This window comes from Grampus griseus, assembly GCF_964374135.1.
Source record: "Grampus griseus genome assembly, chromosome: 13".
Taxonomy (NCBI): Eukaryota; Metazoa; Chordata; class Mammalia; order Artiodactyla; family Delphinidae; genus Grampus; species Grampus griseus.
The window spans coordinates 45,514,744-45,541,992 of NC_139007.1; the positions used below are offsets into that span (position 1 = coordinate 45,514,744).

At 38.9% G+C, this 27,249-nt stretch overlaps 1 protein-coding gene across 1 annotated transcript; it reads left to right on the forward strand.

The window, feature by feature from the left end:
- Positions 1-4,228: 4,228 nt before the first annotated feature.
- Positions 4,229-27,249, forward strand: RWDD1 (RWD domain containing 1). The gene is made up of 7 exons (XM_082668798.1): positions 4,229-4,493; positions 12,020-12,085; positions 13,892-14,022; positions 15,809-15,952; positions 16,649-16,781; positions 17,298-17,360; positions 26,956-27,249. Exons 1-7 carry the CDS (start codon positions 4,421-4,423, stop codon positions 27,075-27,077), a joined length of 732 nt encoding a protein of 243 aa, XP_082524924.1. The 5' UTR covers positions 4,229-4,420; the 3' UTR covers positions 27,078-27,249.

A 27,249-nucleotide genomic window follows, 5' to 3' on the forward strand; every position in this document is an offset into this window, starting at 1 on the left:
ATGGACTTGAGGACACGGGGAGGGGGAAGGGAAAGCTGGGACGAAGTGAGAGAGTCACATGGACATACATACACTACCAAATGTAAAATAGATAGCTAGTGGGAAGCAGCCGCATAGCACAGGGAGATCAGCTCGGTGCTTTATGACCACCTAGAGGGGTGGGATAGGGAGGGTGGGAGGGAGATGCAACAGGGAGGGGATATGGGGATATATGTATATGTATAGCTGATTCACTTTGTTATACAGCAGAAACTAACACACCATTGTAAAGCAATTATACTCCAGTAAAGATGTTAAAAAAAAAAGGCAAAAAAAAGAAAAAAAGTTGGGACAGAAGATTTTCAATAGGAGGAAATCAGAGGGCCTAGATTTTGTTACAGATAGAGGAAATGGTGGACTTCAATGTTAGAAGACAAATAATCAATAGAAATCATGTAATAACAATTTCCAGATGAAATTAGTGCATGTACTCTTTAGAAACAAGTTCAATACCCACTGAGAAGTTGATGAGTCTGCTCAGAGAAGAAAGGGAATTTTATTTGTATTGCATACATATTATAAAACCTGTAGCTTGTTTTCAGGAATGACAATATAATTGGCCTCACTTTGGGAGAAATTCCACAAATAAATACTAATCGAATAAAAAAAAATGGAGATGAGGGAGTAGGCCATTTGGGCATGGGAGAAAGAGCATTCCAGAAGGAGGGAACAGCAAGTCCCTCCTTAGGAGGAGAACCTGCCTTGTGGGTTTGAGGAACAGCAAGGAGTCTAGTGTGGCTGAAGCACAGAATAAGTGGCAGAGTAATAGGAGATAAGGTTAGAGAGGTCCCAAGAGCTGCAGGTGATGGCCAGGGAGCCAGATTCTATAGAGTTTACGCTGTAAATACATGGGCCTCTAATCTGAGACGGGGAGGGGGCAGCTATGAGCAAAGGAGTAACATGACCTAATTTACATTGTAGCAGGATCAATCTGGCTGCTGTGTTGAGTCAGTCAGGGAGATCAGTTAGGCTAGAAGAAGTGATACTGAAATTCACTACCCTTCAAAGGAACTCACAGAATTAGAATTTCATATGGCTGTATTTGTGACTGGTGATGAGTTCTTGAGACACCTGACTAAATAAAAATTAGCCACATGAACTGTGCTTGAGGAAATTAACCTTTAAATAGGGAATTCTCAATTCTGCACCTCTGAGAGAGGCGAGATTGCCTAGAAAACTCATAAGGACAGAAAAGCAAAAATAAACGTCAAAACACACTTTAAAGACTGCTAATATTAGGAAGCAGCAACTGTGACTTTGCGTTCTTTGCAGAAAAAAACTTAAATACAAATGAGTAAGATGAATCTCTCAGGGACATTCTTCTTTAGCAATGAAGATGAACAGAGAAGAGGGAGAACAGAACTGCTTCAGAGGAATATATATATGTGTATGTATATATATTACTAATTACTAATAACACTGATATCCTATTTGAGAATTTGCAGTGTGTTTTCACATACATTATTTCATGTTATTCGAATGATCTTGTAAGTTTACATAACCTGTAAATGGCTAAGGCTGGGCTTCTCATTTTTGGCTCCAGATCCCATGATGGTTATTCCCACCAAATCATTTACATCCCTGCAGAGCTTGAAACACACTTATCCGATAACATCTGTAACTACAAATTAAAAATGAGACACTGAAAGCAAGCCAATCTGCCTCATAAAAATTCTCCATTTTCAGGAAGTTAAGGACTTCCCTGTGTTTGCTGAAGTGTCTCTGTGTCAAAATGAAATTAGAGATCAACGAAAAATGCTTAATGATGCCCATGTAGGTGTGACAAAGATTTGGAGGTATGTTCTCTTCCTTACATTAGCATTGGAAGTCTCTTAGAAAGTTCTCCCTAGTAGTAAAAAACTAAAGAACAACTCTTGAGCATTCTGAAATATGAAGGCTTTTTACAGTGGATAAACAACAGGTTTGAAAAGGACGTTTTAACAAAAACTCTGTTAATAAAAGAGTAAAGCAAATAAAGGGGCACTCCATTTACCTAAACTTGTAACCAGTATTAACCTTCTCTTTCTAATATAAACCTTAAATTGGTTGCTTTGCTGCACCTATTTTGATAAGTTGTTTTTATTATCAGTTAGGAAATTAAAAAAAAATTTTACTTGATGTTTTTCTTTGATCCATGGATTAAAGGTGCATCAGCTTCCTTGCCATACTCATTCTGTCTTCCTCACCTGTCACTGTGGTCAAAAGAACTTCATCTTTCCAGTTGTTCCAGCCAAAAATCACCCCTTACTTCTCCCTTTCGTACAACACAGCTTCAAAGTATATCCAGAATTCGTTCAGTCCTATAGCTTTGGTGCAAGTCATCGCTATTTTTTGCCTAGGTTACTGCCATGGACTAATTGGTCTCCATGCTTTCAGACTTTGTCCCTCTAAAATTGTCACTCTTCCACCTAAACCCTCCAATGATCCCACATGATCTGGATTCCCACACCAGTTCACTGTGCACCAGCCACACTGGCTTCCAAAATATCAAGTGGGCTCTCACCTTAGGACCTCAGCACTGGCTGTTCCCTCTGCACAGAAGCTCCTTCTCCAATAACAAATCATTGATTTCTCTAAGCTGCGGATATCCAGAATAAGAAGCACCTTGTATATGCAAAGTTACTTCCTGTATTTTATTTGATTCTTACCATCATCAGAAGAGTTTCCACATTTTTCCTGAAAGTTTAAAAGAATGTCCCAAATCAACCCTTAATACTGAAGACATGGAATCAGTACCAAAGTGTACCTGAATATGTTTGCTTTAACGTATCCTTCTGCTATAAGTAGGCAACAATTCCCAACAAAAGATCAAGACGCCTTCTGGTCCATGGGACCATCATTTTAACAAGAGAAAACTTTAGAGCCTTTATCGTTAGGGAACTTCCTATTTAAAAACTGTTTCCCCCACTACACAAGTGAAACCAGCTTTAATACAAAAAACAAAACAAAGGAAAACACAAATGAATGTGAAAAATCTTTTAATGTTTGAATATTTTCTTACATTTTTTTCTGCATTAAAAACAACATAAGCATCTTCCTTTATTATAAACATAAATGGTACTTCAGCATTCATTTCATAAAAGTACCATGTTTATCCATTTTCTTAGCTTGTTGCCACATATGGCAACAAGGTTATATACTTGTTGCCATTATATCTCTTTGTAACTGCTGCGATGAACTTGAAGATAACATGTATATATATATACGTTAAGTACTATTATTTCCTCAGTTTCACTCTCCCAAATCAAAAATTCTGAATATTTTTCGGAGTATTTATACTTACTTTCACATTACTTATCAAAACTGTTACCCAAATTTACACACCCTTCATCAGTTTATAAATTGCTATCACAGAAATATTTAGATCTGCATCCTGCCGCGTTCATTTTACAAATTCAAAAGTGAAGCCTGGAATCCGAATCTAGAACCCAGATCTCAGGCCTTCCAGTTGACTTCTCCCCCGGATTCACTCTGGCTATTCTGCAGTTGGGCCGATCCTTCTGGACTCGCCCGATGCACTAACAGAGCTTCTGCATCTCTGCCCACTGGATCTTTTGTTTGTTGTTTTTTTTTTTTTTTTGCGGTACGCGGGCCTCCCACTGCTGTGGTCTCTCCCGTTGCGAAGCACAGGCTCCGGACGCGCAGGCTCAGCGGCCATGGCCCACGGGCCCAGCCGCTCCGCGGCATGTGGGATCCTCCCGGACCGGGACACGAACCCGCGTGCCCTGCATCGGCAGGCAGACTCCCAACCACTGCGCCACCAGGGAAGCCCTGCCCACTGGATCTTACACTCTCGTGGGATGCCAAGAACTTGGAGGTTCCAGGAACGTAGAAATCACCTGTGACCCGCCACTAGCCATCACCAGGACATGCCTTTGCCCAGTCTGCCGCTGCCACAGCGTCCTAACCCGGAAACCTGGTCCCGCCTCCGGTCCCGACTCCCCCAGAGTCCCGCCTCCAGCTACATAGTCACGCCCCCGCACGCCAGGCCGGCCTTAAGCCCAGACAAGTCGGGCAAGGATGCGCCGCTGAGGGGCTTCTCAGGCTCAGGCCCTGCAAAGCCCAGGAACCAATCCTTAGGTGTCCATGGCAAATGCCAGACCGGGTGTCTTCACTATCCCTGCAAATCCCGAGCGGGCGTGGGACAGGCGGCCCACCGGCCAGGCCCAACGAGTCGAACGCGGAACTAGGGAGCAGGCGGAGGCAGGCGCTGGGCTGTGGCTCAGCAGGCCTAGCCTGGCTTTGGGCCTCCGGCCTCTCAGCCGGGGACTCTGCGCCTGCGCCCGCCCGGCAGCTGCCTGCTCTCCCAGTGCGCCGCGGTCCCGGCTGCCGCGCGCCGCCTGGGTGTCTGGGCGATCCATGGGCTGCAGCGAGGGCCGCGATGACAGATTACGGCGAGGAGCAGCGCAACGAGCTGGAGGCTCTGGAGTCCATCTACCCTGACTCCTTCACAGGTGACTTACGCGGCCGCGGGCCCGCAGCTACTCGGGGTGGAGTGGGACCGGCCGCCACCGCCACGGCCCTCGGCATCCTGGGCCAGGATGGAGAAGGGAACGGAGAGGCCGTGTGGCCACCGCGCCCTCTTCTCTACTTCTCTTCAAGGTTTCAGGCATCTACGAGTAACTCTACGGCTGTTTTCTCTTCTTCGCTTGTTTCCTGAAATCTGAAAGTCCGGGCGAGGCTGGCGAGGTCCCTGGAGTCTCGGGCCTGGAATTCAGTCGGGGGCAAAACCAGAGAGTTCCATTGTGACTTAACAGCAGCCCGAGGTTTAGTGAAATACACGAATATAGATACTCCAAGTGGGAGTAGTCTTTCCAGTGCCGCACAAGTGTCAGTTTTCACATTTTCATCTCTATTCAGGTAGAAGCTGTTTTTCAGACGATGGCGTTTTAAAGTTTGTGGGATTCAGAATTCTCAGTTACCCAGAATCCGTTTTGAGAGTAGTGTTGTCCCAGAAGTTTGTCGTTTTTCTTTTCTCTTCTTTCTTTCTTTCGTTCTTCTTCTTTTTTTACATTCTCATATTCTGCAGAATGCCCCATGAATGAGGTGGCCCAAATTTCAGGTCCACTGTAAGATCACAGGTAATTAGACCAATAGTAGGATATCATCAGGCCTGGCTTCCTCTTGCTAGAAGCAAGGTAGTGGAGGCTCAGGAGAGGTAAGTGCTTGCTCTGGGTTGGCCAGAAAGTTAGTGGCAGGACTGGTAATAAGAGTAAGGTCTGGGGCTTGGGATCCAGCTCCAGCTGGGATGAGGGGGAGCAGAAGATTACTTGGGAAGTTGGGCTAATGTGAAATATTAATGAGAAGTTCATTTGGTATATTTTAAAGGAAGAGAATTCTTCAGTATTAAGCCTTCAGATGATTCTGAAAATGCTGCAAGATAACCATATCAATATGGCTTCTCTCACTTTACACTCAGTTTTTGAGAGGTGATCTAATAAAGCGAACATGAGCGAGTATAGCCTAGGTTTGTGGGATTTACCTTCCCTATCCCTTCCTTTGAGTGTTGTCCATCACTGATTGTCAGAATTCAGAGTGTAAGGTAATGTTATTTTAACTCATAAACTCCCTTTTCATTGTTTAGCTTAGTTTTCTTAGCTCTACCCTTTGATCACTGCTTGCAATGGTAGCAAATTTTGTTCTGCTTTGCCAACAGGCAGATGTCTCTCAGCTATCCCTGTATAGCTCCAGTCCTGTTCATGTTCTCTGTCAACAGCAGTACAGCTGTGCTGTGAGGATGTTAAGGGGATGAGTGAAGAGGGGTTTGAGAGTGTCATTAACTGGGTGAGTGTGTATGGAGTCTGGCTCCCTTATCTATCCTTGCTTATATATCAATGTCTAAATAAAATAGAATATAGGGTCAGTTGTTGGATATATTCTTAATCATGACGTTTGGTCATTTCTAGTATATTGGAAACGTAACAGGCATGAACACAGTGTAGGCAGAGTTAAGAAAGCATAAGATGTGCTGTTGTTTTCATTTCTTTGGGCATAAGGTATCACTCATTAAGTACTGTGCACATAAGCATTTATGACAGTGATACATTTTTAACCCTAGAATAATTGGATGGTTCTTTCAAATTGTACTAAGCTCTGATGTAGTTCAGTATGTGAAATTCTTGTCAGATGCAAAAGTGCTTGAGGATTCCGAGCCAGGGTAATGAAGGACAATATGTGAATCTTTGACGCATCAAGTATTCTGCAGTGTCAGCTGAGCCCACCTGTCTCTAATTCCTATCAGCAGTCCTACAATTGCATTAAATAAATTAAAATGAGATGTCTTGATTTATAGTTCTTTAGGAACTTTGATCAAGTTCTGTATGATGCCTCAAGGAAAAGGCAGAGGGCTTTGGAATCATATATTTCCATGTTTGGTCTTTTGAAATTTTGAGGATTTGCAAGGTTTACTGTTTTACAGCTTTCTTTCGTGTTGATGATTTCATACTTTAATATTTTCATACCAGGTTTCAGAAAGAGACCTTGTTTGTGTCAGTTTGCCAAGGAACACTAATTGGTAGTTTTCAAACGTCACTTTGAATCACATTGAATATTAGATTTGGTAAATACTTTTTTTTAAGTACATGGTAGAGTGCTGACAGAGAAGCCTTTGTTAAGTACATCATGACCCCCTTGTGGATGCTGAAGAGGCACAATTCAGCCAGCCATAGTCCTAGGCACATAGACCTAACCTGACTTTAGAATTGTTGCTTGACTATTTGCAGAGAACTTTTGGCCTGATGTTGCATTTGTTGTGAAATATGACAGATCATAATACAGTTTCTTCTCTGTGCCTATTCTGTAGCTTGACTGCACATTGATCCAATTCTCCTAACAACTAGTCTCCCAAAATGTAAATGGACTTTCCTGATACCACATTCTCCTTCAGTGCTTCACTTGACAAGGTCCTGCTAAGGTAGTTGAATTTGGTTATTTCCATTTCTGTGTCAAAATCCTGGCTATCGGGTGTTTTGTTGGAACAAATTGGTTAGCTTTAGGCTAATCAAAAGTTAGGTTCCCTTAATTCTCTTTGATCTTACAGAGAGGGGTACGTAATCCTGTATTTGCTTATATTAGTACCTCTAAGTAACACCCATGAGCTTAACAGTTAAAATTGCATCTTAGAGATGGGGCAGAAGTCATCTTGTGAAAGCAGTTTTTCTAGGACAGTCACTTTCTAAGATCCAAAGAGACTTATTTTATCATGAGCTGATCTGGTTCTTTGTGAAAACCTTAGTGTCATTTGTGTGTCCTGTTAGTGTACCTTTCAGCTACTACCTCCGTTTTCTCTGCTCTTTACAAAATCCTAAATTCTGTCTAGTTTACCATCATCTGCCCCTATATCACCTAACACTTATGCTCCTCCGCTGGTTCCTTCCGCAATGCCCACCAACCTTATTCTTTTTCTCAAAAGTATTTTGATCCACTCACAGTGGTGGAAGTCTGGTCTCTAGTGAAAGTTAATCTTTCCTCAACTCGCCCCAACTCACAGTGTGTAATGCATTGGGATAGGATTATTGCTTCATGAGAATTCAGGAATAATTCATCTTTTCAAGTTCAATTCAGTAAGTTTCCCTATTTTAGTAACCTCCAAGCTTTGGAATATAATCCCTTTTCCATTTTTTTTTAATTAGATTAAGCTATGATACGAACCCCCAAATAACTGGTTTTAAAAAGGTAGAAGTTTATTGCTCTTGCACATAAATGATAGATGTGTAGCTCTGGTGCAAGAATTCTTCAGGGACCCAGGCTTCTTCTTAGTTCTTTGTCATTGCTAAGATGTAGTCTCATGCTCATGGTGAAGATGGCAGCATTCCTTTTCCAGGCAGTAGGATAGATAAAGGAAGGAAGGGAAAAAAAGAAGAAGAAGAAGAAGTAAAAGACAGCAGTTTCTTAAGAAATTTCTTAAATATTTCTTAAATTTCCTTAAGGAAATTTCCTCAAAACTATAAAAGGGCTTATTTCTTTCTATCCCATTACCTGGAACTCGGTCATTTGGTGAGACCTAACTGGAAGGGACGCTGGGAAAGATAGTCTTCATCCTGGGTGGGCAATACGCTCAGTTAAAAATGGTATAACTGGAAGAAGGGGAGAGTGGATATTAGCAGTGTTCTCCAATATTTTTTTTTGTTTGTTCCTGGTTCACAATTTTCTCTCTGTAATGGCAGTTTGGTGGAATGCGTATCAGCTCTTTGTCCTTGGACAAATCATATAACCTCTCCAAGCCTCAGTTTACATATCTATTTAATAAGGAATAATGTAAGTGTAAAAACTTTATAACTGTTAAACAAATATAAGATACTTTTTACTAGAAATTTACCATCTTAGTTGTGGATTCTTCTAATAACATGACTTCATAACTCCCGTCTTTATCAACGAACAGTTTTGATTTCTGTTTCCTCCAACTGCAGGGGCCATAGCCACAGCTTGGATGGGCCATCTTTAAAATTTTGGCCTCTGAAATTCCTCTTTCTGTCTATAAGCTTTGTAGCCCTACGGTTTTTCATTCCCATGCTTTTAGTGAACATGCCTCTCATCATGAATTCTCATGGTTTGTTAGTTTATCAGCTTCTTTCTTGTTCATCTTGCCTCCCTCTCCTGTCTAGCTCCCAAGGTCAGGCAGTTCAGGGATGTTCTTGCTAGCATTCCCATGTCCTCATTTACCACATGGGGTCCTCATTTACCATATATTTAGTATACTTATTGTTAGAAGCTCAATCTCTTGGGAAAAGACATCAGGTAAATAATTTACAACACAATGTGATGATTCTTTCATGGAGGTTCATATAGAATGCAGCCACAGCAAAGGGAGAGGGGACGGTCTGAGTTGTTTTGGAGAGCTGAGGGGTGATGAGTTATGTGAATGAGACTGGGGGATGGGGCATATGTGCAGAAGCATGACTCTGTGAGAGCCAAATGTGTTCAAAGGACAAGTAGCTGGGTATGGCTAGAAAGTAAAGTGAGAGTCACGGAAAATGAGACTGACAAGTACACAAGGGCCAGATCACGAAGGGCCTTGTTAGGGATTTAGATATGATCTTACAGGCCAATGGTTCATTCCCCATTCCCCCTACCAACAGCTGCTCAGACACATACAGCACATAGAGACTGCCATGTCAGAGCTGGATCTCTCGGTACTTAGGTGGATTCACAAATAAAATAGGCTTCTCTTGAGTTTGTTTTTACCTGTCATGGCTGCTACTTTTCTTTTAACCTTTGGCACTTTTTCCTCCTCTTACTTTTGTTCTGCAAATTTAGGATCCCTTACATAGCTGACATTGGCCCTTATTTTTCTCTCTGTATTCTCTCTGGCGATTTCATTTAGTCGAATGGCTTTAGCTGTCACCTCTGTGGATGATCCCAAATTAAATTCAGGCCCAACTCTCTTTAGCCCCATTTGCCCATTTCTGATTGCATACTTGATACCTCCAACTGAAATTCTGTGTTCTTCAAATACATCTGGTTTTTCTTTTCTATTTCTGGTTTTTGTTATTGGCACTGCCTACAAATTCAAGTTGTCACACATCACCATCTTAGATTTGTCCCTGTTCTCTGCTGTTCCCATTGCTCCCAGCCTAGTTCAGAACCTCATTAACTTTGCTGAAACGATTTCAGTAACTATCAAGTTTCATCCTGCATCTAGTCTTGTTTTTCCCCTTCCACTTTATGCACTGTTGCTAGATTTATCTTCTATGCTTAGAAATAGAATTCTGACCTTATTACTTCTGCTAAAGAAAGCTATCACTGTCCACACTAAACTTTCAGCTGTATATTTTCAACTTGTTTTATTCACCGCATGTACATTCTCTAGTGGAATAATTTCTAATTCCTTGCATAGTCCTTAAGCTTTCACACCATTATACCCTTTGCCGTGTTACTCTATTCTGCATTCCTTTTCTCCATCTCTATTTACCAGTATGCCTTTATTCACAGCCTAGCTCAAATGACTTCCCTGGAATTTCTCAGCTGGAAAAATTTTTTTTAAAGAGAATGAAACTCTATACAGTTTATATTCAGTCCTGCCAGTTACTGGCTATATAACTCTTTTATCTCAGTTTCCACATCTCTAAAATTGGGATGATACTATATTTAACTGATTCAAAGACATAGTTTTACATGTAAACATTTCTGAAATATGAATTTGTCTTATAATTGATTACATATCATAGTTTAATTGGTAGTTTCTTTCTTAGTGGTATATAAAGTAGGGTGCATCACATAATTGATGGCATCTTAAACTTGGTGAAATGTGGTAACAGTATAAAAGCAGGATTTTGGTGTGAGAAGTAAAGGATCTTTGTGTAAATGCATAGAACAGCACAGGTGCAAAGTAATGCTCAATAAATGTTAGCTGTTGTTACTGGTTATAGGTAACCCCTAAATTACAGCCTCATGGAGCCCTAGAAAATGATAATAAGTTGGAATGTCATTGAGTTGAACCCTTATTTCTATAGTTGCAATGTTTATATTTCATGACATGTAAATGCTAAGGTTGGTCATGAAAAGAAATAGGAATGAAGTACATCAAATATATTTTACACACGTTTGTTAGAAAAAAGGTAGGGCCAATCATATTATAAAAGCTTTATTATAATTACCTTTTAGGGACTTTTTCTGCATAGGCTGGACTGCCTGAGGCCTATTAAAATATGAGTCCAGTGAGTCTCTTATCTTCCTGACAAACACCTTTGTACTAACCATAGATGTTCATCATTGCTTCAAGTACTTTCAAACTTCAATTAAAATGAGGAAATATGTCTTGATTTTTTTTTTTTTTTTAACATTTTGGCCGTGCCACTGGGCATGTGGGATCTTAGTTCCCCCACCAGGGATCGAACCTGTGCCCCCTGTGGTGGAAGCACTGGAGTCTTAACCACTGGACTGCAAGGGAAGTCCCCTGAAACTTTTATTGATAATTCATTTTATTGATAATTCATTTATTTATGAAGACTTCAGAAGTTCTTGAATAGGAAAAGCTGAGTAGTTTTTGTGGTGACTTCTTCAGAGATCCCCTTACTCTTTCATGTCCGAAAGAGGCTGCTGAGCTGCACGGGGGTCAGGGCTTCCCAGGCCTGAAGTGAAGCACAGACTTTTCTTTTGGACTCAGCAGCAATCAAGGGTGACTTGAATTTTCCTTGTTTAATCATCTAATGGTTCTGAATATTAGTTCAGCTCTTTCATTGAGCCAAACTTTATTGAGTTTCTAGATACTGCCAGGCACTGATGTAGGAGTTCTCAGAGTTTTTACAGTATTCTTGTGGGGGAATAGATCATAAACAGGTAAATAGTATCAGATAGACATCAGGCTTCAAAATAGCATATAAAGCTTTCTTATTTATGTAAATGTTGATTGACATGTCTTGCTTAACAAATTATAAGTAATTTGATACTTGGATTCATGGATAATTTTGTAATTCCATGGAAGATGGTAGATTTTCAATAATTTCTGAAAGAATAAAGCTTGGTTCTAGAGATGATACAGAAGAATGAGAGAGCTAGAAGACACAAACTCTAACAAATTAATATTTACTGTTTGTCCTGGAGATTCTGAATTATATTTCAGAATATATAAGTATAAAAATTAGTGATAATACTGAGTATTTATGAGGGTAGGTTCTGATGAGAAACATCAATTTTTTTTTTGCCGTTTCATTTGGAAATTTTTTAGAATGTAATTTTCCATGTATAGGTGGAAATTTTGAATTAAAAAGTAAATTACTTATTTTAATTGATTTGATAAAACTCAAAGAGGGTATCTATTATAGGTATTTTTTTCCCCAGATTAAAGAAAACCCTAGATTTAAATAGAAATTGATGGACGTTTTATCGTTTGAATTGTTCTATTCAGTCTGTATTTATGGAAATGGAAATACAGGCTAGGAATCAGTTTCCAGGACTGGATATTGATATTTTGCTAATAAGGAAAAGCATGTGCCGTAGGAAGCATCTTAATAACTTAATCTCTGTGTATAATTTCTTGCAGTATTATCAGAAAATCCACCCAGCTTCACCATTACTGTGACATCTGAGGCTGGAGAAAATGATGAAAGTAAGTCTAATCAAAAATACTTTAGGTTTTTCTAAGCCCTTCTCTCGGGAATTTTATTCATTCTGCAGCCATTGTGTTGGGCATTGCATGTGTGGAGGTGCTAAGGTGCTGTTAAGAATTTAGTATGAATGTTACATATTTCTTGTCAGTATTTACTATGGAATAATGACTTCTAGAGAAACAGAGAGGAAGTCAAGGAGATGTATTCTGACAGTAAGCTTAATTCTTAAAAGTGAAACAGAAACATTAACAATACAGCAGATAAGAAAAGGGTAGGACATATTTGTCAAGAACACTTGGCATGCACACGTAATTTAGTGGTTGTGTGGTATTCCTTGGCATAGCATGGACTTTTTCCTCTTCGGATATTTAGATTGTTTACTGGACATTTGCTGTTATAAATTGGGCTGGATAAATACCTCTCTGCATTTTTCCCCTCTCTCTTTAGAATGGATATTGTACTGTTATTTAAGTATGTGTATACATAAAACCAAATAAAAACCAATATTATACAAGTGTAGAACTAAGACAAATATACAAATTGAAATAAAGGAGCTATAAAACTAATAAATTAAAATTAATTTAAATTTGATACATGTTGGGGGAAGAGTGTCTTAAGTTCTTTTCTGCTTTTAGTCCAGTTCAGTTAATATTGTAATTTGATAAGAATGTTGTATAAGTTGGTGTTAACCCCAAGGATTTTTTTTTTTTCCTGTCAACTAAAATTCTGTCATGGGTATTCAGTAATACCGTTTTAGTGGTGTCATTTGATAACTCTAAATCTGTCTTGTAGAATTGAAAATGAGGTTAGTATTGATATTACTGAAATCTGAATTAAAAAGCTGTTGAATACAGTTATTTACATATATTTATATAGATAGATATTTATATATATTTATATATAATTATATAAACTTCTTTGTTAACGTCATACATAAAAATTAAAACAAAATATCAAGCCAGCACATTTTGAGGTGTTGTTTTTTCCATTCCCATGGAGAGAAATCTAGATTTCAATTAAAATCATCAATATCAGGAAGTTTTAATAATTAAAATGTGAGTTACAGGAAAGGCAAAATCTAGACAAAGGGTCATTTTGATGAGTAAGTTTTAACAGAAAATGTTTAGCCCTACTGCTTAGTTGGCGAAATTGAGAATTCATCATGCTAGCAGAGAGATACTTTGCACTAATGCGCCTGTAAGAATCTCACACCTGTACCAGTGTCAGATCTGTGAATTGGCACAGGCCAAAAGACTGGGGGAGCATGTATGGATGAGTCAGGTTAAAAGTTTCTCAGATAGCCTCTCAAACTGTCCAGTTCACAGCTGTGTACTCTAGCAACCCCTTAGCAGTACCCTGCTGGCATTGTGCAGATAGCAGTATGGACTCCTGCACTGGAGCTGGCTCTGGTAGAGGCCTGAAAATGAGCCTAAGGTAGTACTTTTTCTGTATGTCATATTCAGTGCATTTTGTTCATCTTAAGGAGAGTTTTAAAAAGAATGTGTTCTTCATCCTCTTTCTGTGATGTGCAACATGATAAAATACTCATAAGTAGTAGATGTGTTAGAAGTGATCTTTGGTATTCCTGTGATTTGTTTTCACTTATATTTGTGGTACATGTTGTTTATGTTAGTAGTAATTATCTATCTGGTCTCATGGTAACCTTGTTTCTCTTTGTAGGAAAATCTGTTATGCTACTTTTCATTGACACATTGTAAATTAATTAATGATTCAACAAAGATGTTGACCTCTCTGTACTTTACATTTTAAGGTGTTCATATCAATCTCTTATCTTGTGTCTTTAGCTGTCCAGACTACCCTCAAGTTTACATACAGTGAAAAATACCCAGATGAAGCTCCCCTTTATGAAATATTCTCTCAGTTAAATCTAGATGATAATGATGTCTCAGACATTTTAAAATTATTAGCATTACAGGTAAGGAAGTAACAAGTTTTGTAATGGCATTATTTTATTGGCCTTAAATATTATACAGTAATGTTAAGGGTCAGAAAATGCTATTAAATATGTATAACCAGTGTTTTGAACAAGCAAAATTCATGATGTGTGTGTGTGTATATATATTCACAAAGCATCTTTATTTTTGTTTCCCACTGTACCTTTAAAATTTGAGTAAGAGAAGTTCTTCCTATACCCTTGTTTAAAACTCAGTTAACCCTGTGACTTGTAGGCGATAAAAATGTGATTAGGAACTCTAAGTTATAAACACAGTTAAAATTTGGTTCTCAGAATGCCTAGTCCCATGTAAACTTAAAAATTCCAACTTAAAAAACATTAAAACTCCTAACCCCCCTGACCTGTTGCAGGCTAGTTGCCTATAATTTGGTAAGAGAAGTGGTGGAAAATGGATATCAGAAAGTTCTTACCTGGCTATTTCTGTGATGGGATGGGCTACTCACAGTCTGGGCATGGGGGATATTTAAAGCTCTCTCTTGCTTGGGTAGAGAGTTCTCATGGGATCTTCAGAGTAGGGAGTAGGGAGGGCAAGTAAAATCTTACTCCACCAGCTTAAAACAGAAGTCCTGATTTTGTTTGTTTTCTAAGAAGAACTGACATAAAACATGTCTCCATCATAAATGTGACTTGTATATTTCAAAGACTATAGATGCTCTAAATGCTGACATTTTAAAAATATCTGGAGCTATTAGAGAATGAAGAGGGAAGGGATATATCAAACATTAATTGATGCTGATCTGGGCCCTGTTCACTCTGTTACCCAGTGTGAAGTTATATTAATTCTCTATATTTGGTTTAACATTCTTCTTGTAAAAACATTGCAGAGAGCCTGGAACAATATACTGTATTCAGTCAGTCATATATTAATGTAAGTTATTTGATCTGAGTGATTTTGTTAATATGCATTTTATATTTCATTTATACTCAAACTCCTTTCTTTCAAAAAGAAAGTTTTGATTTCTTTCTGATACTTAACCTGAGATCAGAGATAGAGCACATATTTGTATTTTTTCCCCTAAAAGTAGTTATATTAATTTTTAGTTATCAAAATAATAAATTTATATTATAGAAAACTCAGAAAATACAGAAAATAATGAAGAAGAAAATAAAGATTACCCTTAATCTCACCAGTCAGGTATAAATGCCTAATAACATTTTGGTACGAATTCAGAAAACTTTTTCCTACAGTAGCTAGCACTATCAGTTCTCCAGTATGTTATCATTATTTTAGTTCTTTGAGGGTATCTTAAGAGCTCTGACAATGGACTGAATTTTGAGGGCAAAGTGATTTTCTAATATAATACAACAATAAAGAATGTAGGTACTTTTATGATTTATCTTTATGTATCCTTTTTTCTTTCTATTTGTAATGGTTTAAAACTAAAATCATGAAAACACGCTGGAGAACTGATGTTGCTAGCTACTGCAGAAAAACGTTTTCTGAATTCTACGTATATTTATGATTATTACATAGAATTTATTGAAATTTCTTTTTTTCTCTGTTTTAGGTTGAATATGGCAAATTACAAGACTTTTAAAATGTTATTTTTATATATATGCTTAATTCTTAAGTGATCCAAGAGTCCAAACTTATGGTGTAACTGAATTAGTGATCATGTTATAAATGTATGAAGTGTAGTGATTATGCTGAAACACCTTTTTTCCCCCCACTGGTTAGTTAGTTGTTTTTATTTTTCTGAGAATTGTGTTTCTCACTACAACCGTTTTTTCTTTTTTGGTTACATAGACAGAAGAAAACCTTGGTATGGTGATGATCTTTACTTTAGTGACAGCCGTGCAAGAAAAATTAAATGAAATAGTAGATCAAATAAAAACTAGACAAGAAGAAGAAAAAAAACAAAAAGAAAAAGAAGCAGAAGAAGCTGAAAAGGTATATTTAAAAGTCAGATTTTCTTTCATTATTCTTTAAATCTGTATTTTTTGGGGGGGTTTGCTTTTGGAAATTTCAGTAATTTGGGGGGAATCACAAAAAGAAGCACAAGTAAATTTTAATAAAGCTTTACTAAGTAAAATTTTAGAAGGTCCCTCATTTAATTGATGCACATGGCACAATAATGATTAATAATCAGTTAGTTAAAGGTTATTAAAGCTTATGCAGGTAAAATCAAGAAATATAAACTATTTCACTTACGGTATAGAGTTTAGAATTATAAAGCCTCCACCAGAGTGATTTAAATATTTACTAAATGTAAAGAAAACCTTAGATTCTAAAATGAAGTAAAAAAGATAAGCAATGATGTTAGTGTTATGAATTGATGTGTATTTAAACATATTAATATTGACAGTAGCAACTTTCTTCTTAACAGTGAATAGCAATGGGGACACATTACGTATTATCTTTGCTTTTTTGTAATAAAAATTAAAAAAGGACTTTTCCAGAGTAAATTGCCAAAACCAATTAGAGTAGCCAGTGCAGGCAGAAATCAGACTAAATATTTTAAACTTGAAACCATTTTTCTCTGTTTTTCCTGTGAGTGGCTGTATTCATTTGTCTAGAAGATCATTAGGCTTTATTTTCTAACTGTTGTATCATTTATCTGGTGGTGTGTCTTTCTTCTTTTCTAAGCAATTATTCCATGGCACTCCTGTTACAATCGAGAATTTCTTAAGTTGGAAGGCCAAGTTTGATGCAGAACTCTTGGAAATTAAAAAGAAACGAATGAAAGAAGAAGAACAAGCAGGAAAAAATAAATTAAGTGGTATGACCCCTCATATCCTGTTCCTTTAAGCCCTCCTATATTATTTCTTACATAGCAAGAGGATCATTTGGACAGATTTCTATAAGAAAATAATATACTTAGGCATCTAGGACAAAAAGAGAAAGCATTCTTTCCATATGGTGATGTTTCTTCACACATAATTATAATTAATTTTTATGGCTTATCTTTCATCTAAATATTGGAGTGGATAGATGTTGAGATATAATTACCATGACTTTTAGGATCACAAGCCTTAGGACTGATAGAATCAAACCGTTTGTTTTTCTAGGACTCTGAGGCAGATTAGGTTTTCACTTCTTCCATTTTAATGCAAATACATTTCATATGCCTCTTAGCTACTCACTGAGTTCATAAATTGATTGAAATTCACAGAAAAAACAGGTTTTAAGACTTGTTTTTTTTATAACTTGTTTATATTATTCTACTGTTTAAAGCATTGTAGGGGAGATGGAGGAAAAGTATGCCATTCGAGTTAAATATGTTTATTTCTTTTAGGGAGACAGCTATTTGAAACAGATCATAATCTCGACACATCTGATATTCAGTTCTTGGAAGATGGTAAGATAATGTTAGAATTCCACATGTACATAATGTGCTGTTTTTATTAAACCATGAAAATCATAGTGGTAACTTAATGTAAATTTTTCCTCCCAAGGCTATAAAGAAACACATTTTGAAGAATAAATTCAAATGTTTGATCAATTTATACATTAAACTACAGCAAAGTATTTTTTTGGTAACATCTTTATTGGAGTATAATTGCTTTACACTGGTGTGTAAATTTCTGCTTTATAACAAAGTGAATTAGCTATACATATACATATATCCCCATATCTCCTCCCTCTTAGGTCTCCCTCCCACCCTCCCTATCCCATCCCTCTAGGTGGTCACAAAGCCCCGAGCTGATCTCCCAGTGCTATGCAGCTGCTTCCCATTAGCTATTTCTTTTACATATGGTAGTATATATAACTCCATGACACTCTCTCACTTCATCCCAGCTTACCCTTCCCCCTCCCTGTGTCCTCAAGTCCATTCTCTACATCCCTGTCTTTATTCCTGTCATGCCCCTAGGTTCTTCATGACATTTATTTCCTTAAATTCCATATGTATGTGTTAGCATATGGTATTTGTTTCTCTCTTTCTGACTTACTTCATTCTGTATGACAGACTCTAGGGCCATCCACCTCACTACAAATAACTCAATTTCGTTTCTTTTTATGGCTGAGTTATGTTCCACTGTATATATGTGCCACACCTTCTTTATCCATTCATCTGTCGATGGACACTTAGGTTGCTTCCATATCCTGGCTATTGTAAATACAGCTGCAATGAACATTGTGATATATGGCTCTTTTTGAATTATGGTTTTCTCAGGGTATATGCCCAGTAGTGGGATTGCTGGGTCATATGATAATTCTATTTGTAGTTTTTTAAGCAACCTCCTTACTGTTCTCCATAGTGGCTGTATCAATTTACATTCCCACCAACAGTGCAAGAGGGTTTCCTTTTCTCCACACCCTCTCCAGCATTTATTGTTTGTAGATTTTTTGATGATGGCCATTCTGACTGGTGTGAGATGATACCTCATTGTAGTTTTGATTGTGCATTTCTCTAATGATTAGCGGTGTTGAGCATACTTTCATGTGTTTGTTGGCAATCTGTATATCTTCTTTGGAGAAATGTCTATTTAGGTCTTCTGTCCAGTTTTGGATTGGGTTGTTTGTTTTTTTGATATTGAGCTGCATGTGCTGCTTGTAAATTTTGGAGATTAATCCTTTGTCAGTTGCTTCATTTGCAAATATTTCTCCCATTCTGAGGGTTGTCTTTTGGTCTCATTATGGTTTCCTTTGCTGTGCAAAAGATTTTAAGTTTCATTAGGTCCCATTTGTTTATTTTTGTTTTTATTTCCATTTCTGTAGGAGGAAGGTCAAAAAGGATCTTGCTGTGACTCATGTCATAGAGTGTTCTGCCTGTGTTTTCCTCTAAGAGTTTTATAGTGTCTGGCCTTACATTTAGGTCTTTAATCCATTTTGAGTTTATTTTTATGTATGGTGTTAGGGAGTGTTCTAATTTCATTCTTTTACATGTAGCTGTCCAGTTTTCCCAACACCACTTATTGAAGAGGCTGTCTTTTCTCCATTTTACATTCTTGCCTCCTTTGTCAAAGGTAAGGTGACCATATGTGTGTGGGTTTATCTCTGGGCTTTCTGTGCTGTTCCATTGATCTATACTTCTGTTTTTGTGCCAGTACCATACTGTCTAGATTACTGTAGCTTTTTAGTATAGTCTGAAGTCTGGAAGCCTGATTCCTCCAGCTCCGATTTTCTTTCTCAAAATTGCTTTGGCTATTCGGGGTCTTTTGTGTTTCTATACAAATTGTGAAATTTTTTGTTCTAGTTCTGTGAAAAATGCCATTGGTAGTTTGATAGGGATTGCATTGAATCTGTAGATTTCTTTGGGTAGTATAGTTATTTTCACAGTGTTGATTTTTCCAATTCAAGAACATGGTATATCTCTCCATCTGTTTGTGTCATCTTTAATTTCTTACATCAGTGTCTTATAGTTTTCTGCATACAGGTCTTTTGTCTTCTTAGGTAGGTTTATCCCTGGGTATTTTATTCTTTTTGTTGCAATGGTAAATGGGAGTGTTTCCTTAATTTCTCTTTCAGATTTTTCATCATTAGTGTATAGGAATGCAAGAGATTTCTGTGCATTAATTCTGTATCCTGCTACTTTACCAAATTCATTGATTAGCTCTAGTAGTTTTCTGGTAGCATCTTTAGGATTCACTACGTATAGTATCATGTCTTCTGCAAACAGTAACAGTTTTATTTCTTCTTTTCCGATTTGGATTCCTTTTATTGCTTCTCTGATTGCTGTGGCTAAAAATTCAAAAACTAGGTTAATAGAGGTGAGAATAGGCAACCCTCTCTTGTTCCTGATCTTAGGGGAAATGGTTTCAGTTTTTCATCACTGAGAACGATGTTGGCTATGGGTTTGTCATATATGGCCTTTATTATGTTGAGGTAAGTTCCCTCTATTCCTGCTTTCTGGACGGTCTTTATCATAAATGGGTGTTGAATTTTGTCGAAAGCTTTTTCTGCACCTATTGAAATGATCATATGGTTTTTCTTCTTCAGTTTGTTAATATGGTGTATTGCATGATTGATTTGCGTATATTGAAGAATCCTTGCATTCCTGGGATACACCCCACTTGATCATGGTGTATGATCCTTTTAATGTGCTGTTGGATTCTGTTTGCTGGTATTTTGCTGAGAATTTTTGCATCTATGTTCATCAGTGATATTGGCCTGTAGTTTTCTTTCTTTGTGACATCCTTGTCTGGTTTTGGTATCAAGGTGATGGTGGCCTCGTAGAATGACTTTCGCAGTGTTCCTCTCTCTGCTGTATTTTGGTAGAGTTTGAGAAGGATAGGTGTTAGCTTTTCTCTAAATGTTTGATAGAATTCGCCTGTGAAGCCATCTGGTCGTGGGCTTTTGTTTGTTGGAAGATTTTTAAACACAATTTCAATTTCAGTGCTTGTGATTGGTCTGTTTATATTTTCTATTTCTTCCTGGTTCAGTCTTGGAAGGTTGTGCTTTTCTAAGAATTTGCCCGTTTCTTCCAGGTGGTCCTTTTTTTTTTTTTTTTTTTTTTTTTGGTATGTGGACCTCTCACTGTTGTGGCCTCTCCCATTGTGGAGCACAGGCTCCAGATGCGCAGGCTCAGTGGCCATGGCTTACAGGCCCAGCCGCTCCACAGCACGTGGGATCTTCCTGGACCGGGGCATGAACCCATGTCCCCTGCATCGGCAGGCAGACTCTCAACCACTACGCCACCAGGGAAGCCCCAGGTTGTCCATTTTATTGGCATATAGTTGCTTGTAGTAATCTCTCATGATCCTTTGTATTTCTGCAGTGTCAGTTATTACTTCTCCTTTTTCATTTCTAATTCTATTGATTTGAGTCTTCTCCCTTTTTTTCTTGATATGTCTGGCTAATGGTTTATCAATTTTGTTTATCTTCTCAAAGAACCAGCTTTTAGTTTTATTGATCTTTGTTATCATTTCCTTCATTTCTTTTTTATTTATTTCTGATCTGATCTTTATGATTTCTTTCTTTCTGGTAACTTTGGGATTTTTTTGTTCTTTTTCTAATTGCTTTAGGTGTAAGGTTAGGTTGCTTATTTGAGATGTTTCTTGTTTCTTGAGGTAGGATTGTATTGCTATGAACTTCCTTCTTAGAACTGCTTTTGCTGCATCCCATAGGTTTTGCGTCATCGTGTTTTCATTGTCATTAGTTTCTAGGTATTTTTTGATTTCCTCTTTGATTTCTTCAGTGATCTCTTGGTTATTAAGTAGTGTATTGTTTAGCCTCCATGTGTTTGTATTTCTTACAGATTTTTTCTGTAAGATATCTAGTCTCATAGCGTTGTGGTTGGAAAAGATACTTGATACGATTTCAATTTTCTTAAATTTACCAAGGCTTGATTTGTGACTCAATAAATGATCTATCCTGGAGAATGTTCTATGAGCACTTGAGAAGAAAGTGTATTCTGTTGTTTTTGGATGGAATGTCCTATAAATATCAATTAAGTCCATCTTGTTTAATGTATCATTTAAAGCTTGTGTTTCCTTATTTATTTTCATTTTGGATGATCTGTCCATTGGTGATAGTGGGGTGTTAAAGTCCCCTACTATTATGTTACTGTCAATTTCCCCTTTTATTATGGCTGTTAGCATTTGCCTTATATATTGAGGTGCTCCTATGTTGGGTGCATAAATATTTACAATTGTTATATCTTCTTCTTGGCTTGATCCCTTGAGCATTATGTAGTGTCCTTCTTTTTCTCTTCTAATAGTCTTTATTTTAAAGTCTATTATGTCTGATATGAGAATTGCTACTCCAGCTTTCTTTTGATTTCTATTTGCATGGAATATCTTTTTCCGTCCCTCACTTTCAGTCTTTACGTGTCCCTAGGTCTGAAGTGGGTCTGTCGTAGACAGCATATATACGGGTCTTGTTTTTGTATCCATTCAGCCAATCTATGTCTTTTGGTTGGAGCATTTAATCCCTTTACATTTAGGGTAATTTTCGATATGTATGTTCCTATTACCATTTTCTTAGTTGTTTTGGGTTTGTTATTGTAGGTCTTTTCCTTCTCTTGTGTTTCCTGCCTACAGAAGTTCCTTTAGCATTTGTTGTAAAGCTGGTTTGGTGGTGCTGAATTATCTTATTAGCTTTTGCTTGTTTGTAAAGGTTTTAATTTCTCCGTTGAATCTGAATGAGTTCCTTGCTGGGTAGATTAGTCTTGGTTGTAGGTTTTTCCCTTCATCACTTTAAATATGTCCTGCCACTCCCTTCTGGTTTGTAGAGTTTCTGCTGAAATATCAGCTGTTAACCTTATGGGGATTCCCTTGTATGTTATTTGTTGCTTTTCCCTTGCTGCTTTTAATATTTTTTCTTTGTATGTAATTTTTGATAGTTTGATTAATATGTGTCTTGGCGTGTTTCTTCTTGGATTTATCCTGTATGGGACTCTCTGTGCTTCCTGGACTTGATTAACTATTTCCTTTCCCATATTAGGGAAGTTTTCAACTATCATCTCTTCAAATATTTTCTCCGTCCCTTTCCTTTTCTCTTCTTCTCAGACCCTTATAATTTGAATGTTGGTGTTTTTAATGTTGTCCCAGAGGTCTCTGAGAGTGTCTTCAGTTCTTTTCATTCTTTTTTCTTTATTCTGCTCTGCAGTAGTTATTTCCACTATTTTATCTTCCAGGTCACTTATCTGTTCTTCTGACTCAGTTATTCTGCTATTGATTCCTTCCAGAGAATTTTAAATTTCATTTATTTTGTTGTTCAACATTGTTTGTTTGCTCTTTAGATCTTGTAGTTCCTTGTTATACGTTTCTTGTATTTTCTCCATTCTATTTCCAAGATTTTGGATCATCTTTACTATCATTACTCTGAATTCTTTCCAGGTAGACGGCCTATTTCCTCTTCCTTTGTTTGGTCTGGTGGGTTTTTACCTTGCTCCTTCATCTGCTGTGTGCTTCGCTGTCTTCTCAGTTTGCTTAACTTACTGTGTTTGGGGTCTCCTTTTTGCAGGCTTCAGGTTCGTAGTTCCTTTTGTTTTTGGTGTCTGCCCCCAGTGGCTAAGGTTGTGTAGGCTTCCTGGGGGAGGGGACTAGAGGTTGTGTTCTGGTGGATGAGGCTGGATCTTGTCTTTCTGGTAGGCAGGACCTCCTCTGGTGGTGTGTTTTGGGGTGTCTGTGACCTTATGATTTTAGGCAGCCTCTCTGCTAATGGATGGGATTGTGTTCCTGTTTTGCTAGTTGTTTGGCATAGGGTGTCCAGCACTGTAGCTTGCTGGTCATTGAGTGGAGCTGGGTCTTAGCGTTGAGATGGTGATCTCTGGGATAGCTTTCACCGTTTGATATTACATGGAGCTGGGAGGACTCTGGTGGACCAATGTCCTGAACTCCGCTCTCCCACCTCAAAGTCACAGGCCTGACAGCCGGCCGGAGCACTGAGACCCTGTCAGCCAGAAAGAAAGAGAGAGAGAGAGAGAGAGAGAGAAGGAGAGAGAGAGAGAAAGAAAGAGCAACCAAACCAAAAAAACAAATCCAGCAATGATAACAAGTGCTAAATTATACTAAAACCAAAATAAAACAAACAAAAAAAACAGACAGAACCCTAGGACAAATGGTAAAAGCAAAGCTATACAGACAAAATCACACACAGAAGCATACACACAAAAAGAGAAAAAGGAAAAAAATGTATATATTGTTGCTCCGAAAGTCCACCGCCTCAATTTGGGATGATTCGTTGTGTGTTCAGGTATTCCACAGATGCAGGGTATATCAAGTTGATTGTGGAGATTTAACCCGCTGCTCCTGAGGCTGCTGGGAGAGATTTCCCTTTCTCTTTGTTCGCACAGCTCCTGGGGTTCAGCTCTGGATTTGGACCCTCTGCGTGTAGGTCGCCTGAGGGAGTCTGTTCTTTGCTCAGACAGGACGAGGTTAAAGTATCCGCTGATTCGGGGGCTCTGGCTCACTCAGGCTGGGGGGAGGGAGAGGTATGGAATGCAGGGCGAGCCTGCGGCGGCAGAGGCCAGCATGATGTTGCACCAGCCTGAGGTGCGCCGTGTGTTCTCCCAGGAAAGTTGTCCCTGGATCCCGGGACCCTGGCAGAGGCGGGCTGCACACGCTCCCAGGAGGGGAGGTGTGGAGAGTGACCTGTGCTCGCACACAGGCTTCTTGGTGGCGGCAGCAGCAGCCTTAGAGTCTCATGCCCGTCTCTGGGGTCCGCGCTGGTAGCCGTGGCTCACGCCAGTCTCTGGAGCTCGTTTAGGCAGTGCTCTTAATCCCCTCTCCTTGCACCCCGAAATAATGGTCTCTTGCCTCTTAGGCAGTTCCAGACCTTTTCCCCGGACTCCCTCCCGGCTAGCTGTGGGGGAGTACCCCTTCAGGCTGTGTTCATGCAGCCAACCCCAGTCCTCTCCCTGGGATCGACCTCCGAAGCCCAAGCCTCAGCTCCCAGCCCTCGCCCGCCCCGGCGGGTGAGCAGACAAGCATCTCGGGCTGGTGAGTGCTGGTCGGCACCGATCCTCTGTGCGGGAATCTTTCTGCTTTGCCCTCCGCACCCCTGTTGCTGCGCTCTCCTCCGTGGCTCTGAAGCTGCTTCCCCCCCTCCGCCACCCCCTACCCCCATCTCCACCTGTGAAGGGGCTTCCTAGTGTGTGGAAGCTTTTCCTCCTTCACAGCTCCCTCCCACTGGTGCAGGTCCCGTCCCTATCCTTTTGTCTCTGTTTATTCTTTTTCCTTTTGCCCTACCCAGGTACGTGGGGGGTTTCTTGCCTTTTGGGAGGTCTGAGGTCTTCTGCCAGTGTTCAGTAGGTGTTCTGTAGGAGTTGTTCCACGTGTAGATGTATTTCTGATGTATTTGTGGGGAGGAAGGTGATCTCCGCATCTTACTCTTCCGCCATCTTGAAGGTCTCCCCCCAGCAATGTATTTTTTAAAGTTTTATGATAACTTAAGCAGTATCAAAGATAGCAATAGATAAACAATGTGGTCACGTTTGCCTCTAACAACTAGTAAACCAGGTCACTATGACTCAAGTGACCTGTTTCCTTCAAATTTCTAGTATCACAAGTCTATGGTCTATCATGGAGCTTTATAAAAACCTCAAGCGTAGAACTAACCAAAAGTCTTAGATTTTATATCACTCTCACTGTCTTTGGCACCTCTAGTCCCTTGTGCTTTCCTTTTCTTTTTTATCCTGACCCTTATGCTCTTGCTGCCTTTGTCCATCCATTGTCCATCCATCCACAAATATTTATTGCATCCCTGTAAGGCAGGCACTGTCCTGGCCGCTGAGGATACAGCAGAGAACAATTTAGACAGATTTCCCTGCCCTCATGGAGCTTGAGCCCTATGTGTATCTCTTAAACTGAGCTCCTTACTCAGTCACCCCTCCAGTAGCTTCCTGGGTTCTGTACTTCATCGTCCTTCTGTCATGCCCATTATGCCAGCTGGGGATCCTCTAGCATCTGGCCTTTCGACCTTGTTCCTGGACTACCTTCTGGAAAAGGTTAAGAAGGTTCAGAATCAGCTATCTGTTGAGGTGGCCCACTGCTAAATCATGCTTCTTAACCTGAGCTGGGCTCCTACTGACACTGAGCAATTTTTTTTAATTTTAATATCTTATTACATTCTTGTTCTAAGATTTTTAGTCTCAAAAAAAAAATTCCAAAACCAAAAACCGTGAAACAGAAAACAAGGATATCTTCATCTATCCTCCTTCTCATTTTAGGAGCTTATTTTCCTTTCTATTTTGTTGATAAGTTTTAGATCCAGAAAGTTGAGTCTCATTCTCTCTTGAACTTTAAAAGTTTTACTGTCTTTACTCATTTTTGACTCTTTTCCTTGTCTAATGGATCAAGTGTCTCCTTATATCCAGTAACTTACCAAAAGCTCTGTTGATTCTGCCTCTGAAATGTCTTTTCAGCTCTTTCCTCCTAATTTGAAAGTTTTGTTATTTTTCAACTGGACTTTAGTAATAGCTTCATAAATTATTTCCCTGCCTCAGTCTCTTCCTCCTGGTGCCCTTTCCTACCTTGTAGTCACCACCTCTGAGGTGGTATTTCTAAAAGCCATGTGTCATGATGCCATTTCTCTCCGTACGGTCCTCTGCTGCTTAGAGGGAGAGGTTGACCTGCACAGTCATTCAGTTTGGCCTTCATCTGTGTTATCTCCAGATGTTTTTCCTCAAGAATCTTGTGTTCCACTTAGAAGTATTCAAGGTCTTAGCTCTTCTCTCTGCCTTTGCATAACCTACCTAGAATTGCTTCATCCTGGCCCCTTTTCTTCTGGTTGCGTTCAAATTTATCATGAAGATATTTCAGATGTCATCTGCTCTGTGAGGGCTTTACTGCTTCTCCCAGGCTGAGTCAGTTATTCGTCGGCTTGGACTTGACAAATTGTATTTTATTACTGAACTGCTCTTAGGCATGAAGCAAGACTCCTTCTCATTAAGTTGAATGTCAGTGGACTAGAGTCTGAGAGGGAAAGAAGGTAAACAATGTTTGGTGATTTAAGAGTACTCTGATATCCTACTTTATTTACTACAGATAGACTGAAGAGTGAAGATGTTTCATACAAAGCCTGGGTGTTACTTCCTATAGAGCTTAGACATTTGGAATCTTAGAAAGGCATACCACTGGTTACAGGGGAAGTGGGTGAGAGTGAAGATCAAATTTGTCAATTAATTATAAGTATGGTTGAGCTTTAATGATGTATATATCTCCAGTATTGGAAGAGATAAACTCTTGGTACAGGTCTCCTGGTCAGTGATAATCAACTTTGTATCATCATTGTCTTCAACTTATAACATGCCAGATCATAAATAATTCATTCTAGATTGGCTTTTTTTGTAGCTGGATTTTTTAGACTATGAACTGGAACCATGAAGTTGCTCTTAAAATGTGTCTCTGCTGACCAATACAGATCACTGTTGGTATGAGTAGTAGTTCAGGATTTCGTCACTTGCACCTCAGATGCACATTTAAGAAGTCTCTGTTTGGTACTGCCATTGGGTTGTATCTTTTATTTCTGAGCGTAAGACTGCAGGGGAAATCTTCTGTCTTTTGCAGCTGGAAACAACGTGGAGGTAGATGAGTCTTTGTTCCAGGAAATGGATGACTTGGAGCTGGAGGATGATGAGGATGACCCAGACTACAATCCTGCTGACCGGGAGAGTGACTTGACCGACTAATGGACTAGCCCGTCTCCAGAGAGGCTTGACTGCCATAGCATCTGTGGCTGTGCTAAGAGGGTGTTGATTTTCCTTTCTTTTTTCTAAGAAAAAATAATTTTCAGGAGAATATTCTTCTGATGGCTTTCATCATTGAACTTAATAAACTGATCTTAAAATTTCAGATATAAAA